Source organism: Pagrus major, chromosome 8 (genome assembly GCF_040436345.1).
Source record: "Pagrus major chromosome 8, Pma_NU_1.0".
NCBI lineage: Eukaryota > Metazoa > Chordata > Actinopteri > Spariformes > Sparidae > Pagrus > Pagrus major.
Genome location: NC_133222.1, coordinates 10,072,152 through 10,084,812, shown reverse-complemented (window position 1 = coordinate 10,084,812; position 12,661 = coordinate 10,072,152). Strand labels below are relative to the sequence as shown.

General features: G+C 40.9%; 1 protein-coding gene across 1 annotated transcript; it reads right to left on the bottom strand.

The window, feature by feature from the left end:
* Window positions 1–2,185: 2,185 nt before the first annotated feature.
* On the bottom strand, window positions 2,186–9,651 carry rgma (repulsive guidance molecule BMP co-receptor a). The gene is made up of 3 exons (XM_073472148.1): window positions 9,548–9,651; window positions 6,973–7,490; window positions 2,186–4,370 (listed from the first exon to the last, which is right to left on the bottom strand). Exons 1-3 carry the CDS (start codon window positions 9,627–9,629, stop codon window positions 3,681–3,683), a joined length of 1,290 nt encoding a protein of 429 aa, XP_073328249.1. The 5' UTR covers window positions 9,630–9,651; the 3' UTR covers window positions 2,186–3,680.
* Window positions 9,652–12,661: the final 3,010 nt, after the last annotated feature.

The window sequence follows — 12,661 nt, the reverse complement described above, 5'->3', positions numbered from 1 at the left end:
GCAGTATTAAGTTCAGTGGTAGGTTTAGAGATCAGTAACGTTAGAAATGTGGAGTTTTCACATTTTGAGGTTGGCTCATTTTGACAAAAAGAAATAAAAGGATTCATAAATGAAATCGGATAAAAATGTTTAAGGCAAAAAGTAATGTTTTATTACTTGTAATGCCTAATTTAATGAGTAACATCATGAAGTCATTGCTGTGGCACAGGAGGTAGAGTGGTTACCCAGTAATCAGAAGGTCGCTGGTTCAATTCCCAGCTACACCATATCAATGCATATCAAGCATCTTTGAGCAAGATACTGAAGACAAGAATACAAACAAATGTTCATGTTAGTGTCATTATTCCTGATGTCCACATTTGGCACATCTATACTGATTTAAAAAATGCCAATAATTACATTAGTTGAGCTGTGAAATACAAGAATTCTGGTGAGTTTGAATGAGAATAATTGAATCAGAATGTAAAAGTCAAATGTGTAATTTCCAAATATACAAACTTGCCAGTGAGCCCTGAGACCTCCGTTACAGAAAATATATATATCATAGGGCCTCTACAGATGATTCTCACTATATTTACTTTAACTTGTTTAATATGTTCATGAATAACCTCTCATGTATGCTACAATTTACTGGAACATACTTTATATAATCTTGTCTTCATCATGACAAGGCTGATTCAGTGCAAGGCAGGGCACTCCTCACATGCTCCACTACATTTTTCCAGCAGGGGGCAGTCAAACACCACAAGTCATGGCAAGAAGTCACATTGTGATTTTCAAAAAAAGCTCTCACAGCAACAGCAAATGAGACAAGAGGACACCTCATTAACAAGACATTTTCTTTTATTCAATAAATAATTTACATTATAAACAGCTGGCGTGTGGCACAACATTTGCTTTACATACAAACACAGTTTGATCTTTCTGGCATTTTCCCATTCAGCTGTTTTTTTTTTTCAATCTTTTTGAACCAGTACAAGTCTGACAGACTTTCAAACCAACATAAGAGCTAAATGAAAAAGAAAACATAAAGTGCTTTAAACTCAAAAACATGAACACCCCACAACACGTTCCTACATTCCCTTTCTGGATGAGGTGGGCTGCATTTTAGGAAGTTTGATTTGATCTACAACAAAGTGAGCGTTTTGTTTTTATCACTTCCTCCACAAAGACTGGCTGAGTATACTGTATTTAGTAAAGAAGATTTTGTTCTGTGGTGTTCATGTTTTTGCAAAAAATCCCTTTTCAAAATTAAAAAAGGTTCACATTCACCAAAACATCTGATGTACAAAAACTGGAGTGAGAAATTCAAAACACAACTGGTAATATACAAATTTAAACTCAACAACTCACAAAACATATGTACAATCTCACATTAAACGTGTAGAACCATATACTGCAAAACTCACAATACAAATTACATCTATTAACACAAGATTCAACATTACAATCATTTTGTTTGTATGATTTTTTTTTTTGTTGTTGCACCAATACATGTTCCAAATAGCAGTAGTAAGGCCTGCCAAATACTTCAGTGTAAAGGATAAATGAGCGTAAAACTGTGCCCGAGGAATAACAGTATCTACAGGGATGACTTACACATTTACCAGATACTGCAGCTGCAGAGAGTTCAAATGGAAAACCTCTCGTAGCGGGGAGTGCTATCATGAAACACAAGAAAAGCAAAGGTGAGACTGCAAAACCAGAAACTAAATGCTGCTTTTATAGTGTGTCAGCTGTAATTTTTCTGCAAAACCGCAAATTCCACCACAAACACAAGTTATATACAGTTAAGAATCCCCCGAATGTGAACTGTTTAAGACTGAAAGATGGAGATTCAGTTGTTGGGGAAAATGTTGGCACAAGGGCTTGTTCTTTGGCAATGACTTAAGCCATGAAATCACGTCTACAGACATATGCTTATCATTTAAGCCACAGTCGGGTCAGCACACTGGTAGTCTAGAAAATGCTAAACCGACTGGAAATGACGTCTTTACAGTTAGTTCTTATAGTTACTACGGCGATATGGAGGGTGGAAACTGCCAACATCTAAAATTAAAACAAAAAGCAATAATAAATGCGTCAATAAATATGCCATTAAATGTAAATGTATGAAAAGTATTTAAAATGCATGTAAGCATTAATCAATTTATCAAAATGTATATTTATATTTTATTTGCTTTTGTATTTATTTGGCTTCGTATCAATTTATTTTTGTATGTTCCCATTTAATTAAATATAAATGTATTTATACATTTTTAAATGTAATTATCCATTTATGTCTGTATTATACTATTAAATTATGTTCTTTTTACATTTTTTGTTGCAATTCTGCTTCATACCACCAGCCTACGGAGCAGCGTCTTTCCTCAGGGCCATGAGATTCCTGTCTACAAAGCTGGTGTTGTAAAATGACTTATTTTTGATCCCTTTAATGGCATATTTATTTATTAATTTATTAATTTATTGAGCCATTTGCGCATGTCTTGATTTTGGCAGTTTCAGTCCTCCGTACACCACTGCTAGCGATCACTGAGACTTAAAATGAAGAGTTGAAATTCACAAAATGACGCGTCGTAGTTTGATTGGTTTTGATCTAAAATTCTGTAAACACTCCGAGTGCCCTAAACTAAGGTTGTTCTTTTGCTTTCTTGTTAGCTACATTCACATTACAGACTTAAAATACAAACACTGTCTGATCACCATGTCAGCTCGAAACAATGGAGAGAAAGGCTGGATGACAATGAAAATGACGTACAGATGAAAAGAGATTATTTTTATCGGTTCCCTTTTGGGATTCGCTACTTGGCTGGTAGAGTCTGTTCTAGCAGACTGGAGAGCGCCTTGTCTTTTCTATTTCTGAAGGTTTGGGTGCAACATAAAGACATGGGAAAGATTTCTCCCACTGGAGGTTTGTTATCTCACTTCTGGGAACTCCTGCACCCACAAACACACAAAATTAACCACAGACGCTGAATTCTGCACACATATTGTACTTACTCACACACAAGCACACACACACGCACACACACACACACACACACACACACAACCTAACAATATGACCCATTAATCTCCACAGCAGACAACTGGAGACGCTGCTCTGACATCCTTTTGGCTGAGTGCTTCCTCCAAAAAGGCTCAGGCTTTTCCAAAGCTGGAAACTAATCAAACATAGAGCTGCTTCTGGCCTTAGGTTAACAAAAGCCCCTGTCAGGTCCTCTCGCTTCGCCACATGAGCCACAGAGAGCTTCACTGGCTTGGCACCAATGAGGGGATCAGGGGAGGGGAGGATCAGCAAACTCCTCTTTCTGCAAAAGATCATCTTGTCCGGCTTCCCATAGGCATGCAGCCCCGGTGAGAATGTGGGATTTAATCCCAGGTGGATATCCTGAGCTCTGGAGTGGCTGGGCTCTCTCACCGCTGCTCTCTTCAAAGACCAGTCCTACGAAGCAGCTAAATACATGTGATGAGAGGTGGAGAGCACGGTGAAACTCGCCTCGTCATTCGGCTGAAGTCAAGACATGACAAAACAACTAAAATGAGACTCTCGGCTGGGATGAGCCTACTGGCAAGCCACCGGTCACGTCACAGAACCAGAGCAGAAGACAGCAGCCAATGAACGACACAGCGACAACACTCACTGACAGATACACCATGAGGATACTGTTGCAAAGGGACTATAGATGAGCTGTGCAGCACTCAATCCACAATACGACAGCGAGGAGGTTGAGGAGGAACAGTGAAAGTAAATCTTTGCCTTTCTGTGCTGCGTTGCCCTTGGAATAATTTTCATAGATGTGGTATCTCTTGCTGTTTGAGTGGAGCATTTTTACATCCTCAAAGGCGTAGTAGGCTGCCATGGTGAAGTTTATGTCTCCAGAGGAGAGCAGATCAAACACACAGGACTGAAAGTAAAGATCCTCCACTGGGAGCCGCTCTTTGCACTTGGCCTTGGCAGACTGGTAGGTGAAGCCTTGAGCCCTGGTTCTGCTAGTGCTGTGGGTCTCGGCTGCTCGATCCCTGAAGTTCCTGAAGTCGATGCGCTGGTTGGCAGGACAGCCGTGAAGACACAGGTACAAGTCCTGGTTGTCACCTTCCTCCACAGAGTTCACAACTTCCTCCGGCATCCGCACAGCGAAGGTCAGGTAGCGGCCCACCTGCCTCACCACTATGGTTGTTCCAATATATCTGGCCTGGATCTCCACATGCTGCCCGGGAACCTTCTCCACCACGCGCAGAGTGTTCGCTCCGTGCCGATCCCCTCCGTTCTTGGATCCGTCTGCGAAAGCAGCTGGCAACTCATCTGTCTCTGCGTGGTACATCTTCTGGTCCACACATTCCTGGAAATTCTTAAAGATGATTGTCAGCTGCAGGACAGAAAACAAGAGAAATCTCGTTAACGTTTAGCAGAAATGATCCTTTAAGATTCTCACATATACAAGCACGCAGTCATGAGCCGCTGTGTTTTTCTGGTCACATACAGAATTCCTTGTAAAATGCAGTAAATGTAAACATCAGATTTAAAAAAGGGAAGTGCTTATGCTTTCGCATTAGGAACAAGTTTGTGCAATATGTGCCATCTACCCCACCACCCCAGTTAAGTGTCACATTTCAGCACTAGCTCAACATGGGGGAGGCCAAGGTAAACGCCCTCAAAAAACATGAGTCTCGGCCATGTAAAATCAGGCCTCAGTTTGCAGACACAAAGACGATCCATTCATAGCGCTGAAAAACCTGCCTGTGAACCCCAGAACTATGCTCCAGGGAGTGGCGTCGGGCCAGGACAGAGCGATATACTCTGCAGCTAATTAAGTGAGACTGGTCAGGACTCTGCAAGCTTGGTTTCATCAGGACACCAATGAGCCATTGTCAGAGCAGCGATAGCAGGACAGCCTAGGGACTCTGATGTCTGCTCGCTCGGGACAGCGGACAGGGAGAGTCTACAGAATACTCTATTAGCTCGACAATTCATCTGTTGCACCAGTTGTGTCTCCAACCCCCCCTCCACTCAGCTAACATTCCCACCTACATTAACTTCTGTTTTTGTCCTGCTTCATTTCTAAAGCTCTTAATGAAAACAAACAAAAGAAGAAATGCCTCTATTATCCCTCTCTCAGAATGAAGATGGAAATAACCAGACAGTTTTATTTGTTCTAGCGAGAGCAATGTACCAAGCACAGAGCTCTGCTAATGCAGATCTTTTACCAGAGGGGCCTTGTTTGCACAGGTGGCATTGGCTGCTGCCTTGTTTTCCCTTTGTCCAGAATCAAGATCTTAAAAAAGCTGTCTCATTTGGTTCCAAGAACAGCAACATAAAAATGTCATTACTTTAAAAGCTAAAAAAAAACCACAAATGCTTAATAGGGCATCATTAAGAAACCTTGATTGCAGAAAATTATACTTTCTACAAATGTGATTAAGGACAAAGTGCTCTTATACCTCAGTTATGATACTCAACAAAGTGGCTCTGGTCCACAATCACTGCTGTCAAAACTTTGCTAAATTTGGACCAACTCAAAGTAAATTCGCCAACTACAAAAACTCCTACTTCTTTGTTCTACTCAATGCTATTTCAGGCATAGCCGTCCAAACTAACCATTAAACAAAACAACAACACTGAGGAATGCACTGCTGATACAGATATAATAGAAAATATCTCAATCTACACACAACATCTACAGCTTTTAATTCAATGTGCTTCAGCATGGACTAAACTCTTAAGAAGGCCAAACATCTGCCTGAGCTGTCCACCGTGGAAAGTGAAAATGTAGCCACATGTTAACATCTGACAAAGCACTGCTGTTATAATACTAACATATCATTTATAAAGCTTATCAAGATCTTTGCAATTGAGCTGGGTTTGGCTTCTTTATCTGTTATTATGGAGCTCATCCAAACACTAACCAGAGTCCACAGTTTGACGGAGGAGCAGAAGCTCTCACAATCACAAGACCACATGAAAGAAGAGACTCACACAAACAAAAATATGAAGAGCGAGATGTTCTGATGCAGCACTGACTTCTATGGACAACAAGAAAATGTTGTGATAACTTAAGTCCACAATGAACATGTAATGTCAATACAGCAAGGGGCAACTAATGATCATCTTAATTGCAGATTTATTTGTTGATAACTGATTTAAATCATTTAGGCTATAAAAATGACAGAAAACGACAAAAACACTACATTTTTCACAAATTCTTGTCTTCCAGTTGTTTTTATTGACTGACCAGTCCAGAACCCACATATTTTAATACAATTTTGCTTCATAAATGACTTCAATGCTTAATTGATTATCACAAAGAAGTTTTTTAATTGACTGATTTGTTCAACCTATTTCAGACAAAAATGCCAAATTTCCCTTTATAAGCTTCTCAAAAGGTGAGAATTTGCTTCTTTTCCTTGTTTGCTGTGAGAGGAAACTGAATGTTTTTGGGTTTTGGACTGCTGGTCGGACAAAACAAGATTAAGATGTCTCCATTTTTTAGAAAAAATAGCAGATGAATCAATAAATTAAAACAATTGTTAGCTGCGGACTTAGCTGATTTACTATTTGATGAATAGTTACCGGTCTAAGTAGAGAATATTAACGTGCATACTAGAGCTGCAATGATTAGTCGATTCATTGATTCGATCAGAAAGAAAATCGACTGCCAACTACAGTATTTTGATAATTGATGAATCATTTCAGTCATTTTTCAAGCAAAAATGTCAAACATTTGCTGGTTCCAGCTTCTTGAGTGTCAGGATTTGCTGTTTTTGGGTTTTAGACTGTCGGTTGGACCAAAAAAGCTATTTGAAGATGTCACTTTGGGCTCCGGGAAATAACGAAGAGCATTTTTCACAAGTTTCTGATATTCTATCGACTCAACGATTAATCATGAAAATAATCAGCAGATTAAATCGATAATGAAAACAATCATTAGTTGCTGTCCTAATGCATACAGGATGAACAGAAAGGAGCCTCACCTTGCTTGTGGCAGTGGCCGGAGAACCTGGCACTACAGGAGTGTTGGTCACCTGGACAGACAGGTATTTGTTGTGGATGAGCGGCCAGGCTCCTTCCACCTTACACGTCTGGAAGTCGTCACCAAATGTCCGGAGGTGCGGATCTCCGAAGAAGCCACAGTGGGTGTAGTTGGGCGGCGCTGTGTTGCGTGGAAGACTGCGCTCATAATGGCACACTTCCGGTCCATCGGAGCGTTCCTGGCTGTCAGGCAGGAGCGGAGGGGAAGGAGGAGGAACCGGGGTGCGGGCACGTGGTTGGGATGTCGGCCCCTCCTTGGAGCAGTTGTGTTGGCTCATTAGATCCTCTATGCCATGCTGGGCGGAGTGGTACGCCAAGTCACCCCTGCAGGTACGTGCGGTCCGGCGTACGCAGCTGTTGTACGCTCGCAGTGCCGTGCAAAACTCCTCCTCCGGTCCAGAGTTCGAGGTGGACGCCCAAAATTCGGAGTTACACTTGAGGATCTTGCACTGCAGACTCACTGTGAGGGAGGAACAAGATACGAGTTGAACAAGAGAAGCAAACCAGAGACCACCACATCATTTAGAAACATGATACTGACACAGATAATGCTATAAATGCATTGTGACTCTTTTTGATGATAGTTTAAAACCACAGATTTACATAATATTGAATCTATTGATACTAATACTGAATACCCACAAAGCCACTGGTGTTAGACTACTTTTCTTGCATAGGGCTACTACACATCAAATTATACTCATTATAATAATACACAGTTATTCATGTCTTTTGCCAAACACTTGATTTTGTCTATTTTCAAGTTGGCATTCAGTCAACATCTTAAAAAACACTTTACAGCTAGAGAAAAGAAAAGAGTAAAGCTCCATTTTGTGTTGCTGCTGGGTTTTGTTTCAGCAACATAATAAAAAAAACAACAAATAACATCTATTTCTATACAAATCTCTACATGTTTATAGCACAAAACATTGGATTTTTGGGCAAACAGTGAACAAAAGCTCTTAAGAAAAAGCAAAAAAAAAGCAGGTCTGAACCTTCCTCAGGTCTACCTGGATATAAGATAACTTTGCTGTTTATTGCAGACAGAAGTGCACTTCCATTTCACACCCAGCGGCTTTTGGTTTATGTACAAATAAAAAAAGCCATTCAGGATCCTAATCTACACCTTTGATGATAATAAACGCTGCTGGGCTGTTGATTGCTGTTGTTTCCAGCTTTATTTCCACATCCGGCAAACTCTTTACACAAATGCTCTTCAAACATTTCCCAGGATGCCCTGTTGCGACACCATGTTTGACTAGCATTACCTTTGACTAATAAAGCATTTATTTGAATGGGCCATGAGAAGTTTCACCCAGTGTCTCGAGGGGGGGCAGAGCCGTATCGACACTTTGAAGTCCCACTTAAAACAATATCCCTCCTCAAAGCTTCACCGCAGCGCCTTCCAACCCCCACATCACCTCTCCATTTACCACCCATTTGATAGATGGCAATAAACTTATCTTGATCTCAACTCAGTGCATTATCACCTTGTTGTTGGATGGTAAGTGACTTAAGAGGGAAACTGATAAGGGTTTGGCAAACGTGCAAGGTGAGCTGAATGAGGTGTCCCCGCTGCAAAAAGTGACCCACTGCCGTCATCCTATTGTCAAGTCACAAGGATATAAATTAAATTTAAATGCACAAATGGGGTGGGGGGGGGGGGGTTAATGTAAGATTACACTCCTGATGTCATGATACATTTTTCTGGCAGTGTTTTTGAAAAATCTTCTCATCAATAACTTTGTTTGGTGGGCTTTAAACCATTTCAACAGGCATGTTCAGGTCACAATCGCTGACAAATAGTTATAGCAATATTTAAAACATCTAAAATTCCATTCCTCGCTAAATCAAAACCCAAGGTCGGGGGGAAAACCTGACTATTGAGAGCTGATGATGTGAAATACTGAGGCATGCCCCATCCCCCAAACAAAACAAGGGTTGAGGGGCTGCAGCAGCTCCACACGGACCTCTCACTTTGTTCCGTCTTTCTCTAATAACATAAAAGTCAAATAAAACAGACTACAACTACTTAAATGAGTCACATCTGGCGCTGTAAGCTTGTTGTAATATTTTCCAAACCTTCAGCTATTTTTTCAGGCGTCTGCACGTACGCACTTCGCCCTAAATCGCTGTAGTCTAGAAGAATCTAATCATTTTTGCATTGAGTTCGATTGGATTCCAATTGATTTGCTGCGGCGAAATGTGAATATTTCGCTATTTTTATCATAAATTGCGGTCTCCAGCAAAAACCGCACATTTTTCAGGTGTAATGGGAAACTTTACTTCAATTGTAACATCACTTCAGTATTTCGGCTAATAAATAAAGCCCGAAACTGGAAACTTTGCAGCACAACGTGATAAAGTAGTAAGTCAACGCTTCAGACGTAGCGTTAGCTAACGCTGCGATTTACAAAGTTCAACATGTGACGTTGAGTTAACAGCATTAGGTTCACATACTTGATACTCTCCGTTTTTAAAACTCATGTTGACAAGTAAAAAAAAGTAGCATCTTACCGGCGGGGAAGAGTGAGAGAAACACGGCGAGGACTCTGCACACGTCAAGCGCCGAGGGTCTTCCTCTTTTCCCCATAACCATCCATCCAGCTCGGGGTCGCACTTCACTCCTCTCCCTGCTCAAACCGGATTAAGGAAGGACAGAGGAAAAGAGTTAGAGCCACCCGGTCCTCGGTGACAAAACACACACAAAAAAAAGTCCATAAAAGAGGTCTGAAGCCGGTCCCCGTCTTCGCATCACTCTGGGGTAAGAAGTTGTTATTCTCCTCTTGTTAGCGAGAGTTGACCGAGCGGCTACAGCCGAGTTAGCTTGCTAGCAGCCAGTGCGGGGCAGACGGCTGAGCGCAGCCCGGCGATCTCTCTTCCTTTTAGGGGAGTGTCGACAAGGTGCAGCCTCTGAGGCCCAGCGGACACACTGAGCCAATCACAACCGCCTGTGGTGCCCTTAAAACCCCCCTCTCAAAGTTTCAGATTACACCTCGGCGTGCAAGACTTGTTCGACGACGACCGAGTCTTCGCGACCCACAAAGTGTTGAGTCCACGGCGGCGTGTAGGAGAGGACGCGAGCGTGGTGTCGGTGTGGAGCTGAGCCAAGCCTCCGCAGAGCCCCGTGTGCTGCTGAGGAAAGTGGAGGAAAAACCCCCACAGTGTAAACAAAAAAAAATCACGTTTATTCTCTTAAGAGCTTCAGCTGAATGATCTGCTTTCCTTTATTCACTGCCAGCTTTGATCTGCTATGAAATAAAATGGTGGCTACAGGCCAAGTCAAGATCTTCAAACCATGACAGGCGTCAAGGATATTTCCATTTGATGAAATGTTGCAGCCATAAACACACATTTCACCCGATGACATCTTAGATTTAGAGCTGCAGAAATTAATCGATCAGCTAATCGATTAATCGGCTTAAGAAAAAGTCAAATTTCCCTGATTCCAGCTCCTTAAATGTGAATATTTTCTTGTTTCTTTACTCTGTCACAATAAACTACATATATTTTTGGGTTGTGGACATTTGAGGATGCCATCTTGGGCTTTGGGAAACACTGATTGAAGGTTTTCACCATTTTCTGACATTTTATACACCAAACAAACAACTAATTCACTGATCTAAAAAAATAGGGGTCGACCGATATGGCTTTTTCAGGGCCGATAACAATTATTAGAAATCAAGGAGACTGAAAACTAATATTTGCAACTGATATTCATTTGCAGTAAAAATGAAAATCTCGAACAACCAGTGATGGAGTAAAGAATAAGTACAATTTACTCAAGTACTTTCCATTTTCTGCGACTTCATACTTCCACTCCACTACATTTATTTGATAACTTCAGTGACTTTGCAGATTTAGATTATCAGGTGTTCATAGGCTATTAATTGTGACGTGTTACCAATCAGATATGGTTGTAGGCGGGACATTGAGTGAGAGGATGATGCATCAGAGCAAAAAGTAGCACATTTTGAAATTGAAATGTGTTAATTTTATCGGCAATCTGAATCATCGATACCGATAAATGGAAAATAATCGCCAGATTCTGATTGCTGTCATTAACTACAGCCTGACTGATACTGGATTTCTGGAGCTAATGACATTTAGAGAACAACAAAAAAATTAAAATAAAAATAAAATCCAATATTTATTTATCAGCTCATATTCTTATATACAAAGAACACTGTCAAATTTGACTATATAACACTAAATAGTGTCCAAAATGACATCAGTGCACTGAAACAATAAACTTCACCAAGGATTTAATAGTTATAAATGCCCCATGCAGCTTTTTCTACATTATTTTCTGTAAAAAAAATAAAGTTTTCATATTGGCGCATATCAGACAACTAATATGCCGATACCAGTGTATCTATGATAGGCCAATATCAGATGATGATATCAGTCGACTTATATATCGGTCAGGCTCTAGTCAGTGGCCTAGTGAACATACGGCTCAGCTGACAAACCAAACTGGTTGTTTTATCCAACCAGCAGTCCAAAACCTAAAGATATTTAGTTTACTATCATACATGACAAAGACATGCATAAAAACCTCACGCCTGACAAGGTGGAAGGAGTGAATGTTTGGCGGTTTTCCTAAAAAAAAAAAAGCCAATAGCAATTAATTTTCTGTTGATTGACAAATTGATTGATTACCTAATAGTTTCAGCTTTATGTAATATACTCTTAAACATACTCATTGGGGGGGGTATTAAAAGGGAGGAAGTGGGCTTTAAAAGGGTTTTAAGGGAATTGAACTCCCTAAACATAACCTATTACATCAAACTGAATTGGACAGGGTGGAAGTAAAGAAAGCACATTTAGAAACCCCACTTTGTGTAACACGCCTGTATTTACAGTATATGATATAAACTCATCCTCAGGTTGGTAAATGACCAGAGAACATGAGCTGCGTGTTCTCAATGACACCTACAGTGCTGGACAGTAATATTGATCGGCAGACAACAAGCCAAGAGCTCATTATTAAACATGAGGCCTCAGCAGTACATGAGGTAATCAAAGTCAGAACCGAAGCTCGTGCTCATAGGTTAACACATCACATGCACATTTTCAGTACGTTGCAAGACTTTGACATGTACTAGTCTTTTTTGCATGTTGGCTTAAAGGATTTGAATCATTTGTGATCACCTCCTCTTTGATTATCTTTCACTTCTACAAATGACACAATACTGGTGTCTTTATAAAGCAAAATACAAGCAGGCAGATGGCTACGTGCTCAGGTTAAGGCTGGCTGTACAGTGTTTTTCCACAGCGCGGTCGGTGAACGTCTTTGTGATCGCTGTCCCTCTTGTGGATGATGGATACGTTGGTGTACAATGAGGTCTGAGCCTATACATGTTTTCAACAAGGGTGGCCCTGTGCACACTGATTTCCAGCTCTTATATACCAGGCACTCACATCTGAAATGAATGGCTGCAGCTGAAAGGTAGTCTAGAAGCTGCTCGGTGATGTCCTTTGATGGATTGTGGAACATTTTTGGCTTCTCTAGCGGTGACACTGTGGATGTAGGAGACAAAATTGTCCTCTATCACTGTGAGGGCTTTGATGCAGCTGATTTAAGTGTTACTCGTTTTAGAAAAAGCTCAGACTCCTTGTTTCTCTTCA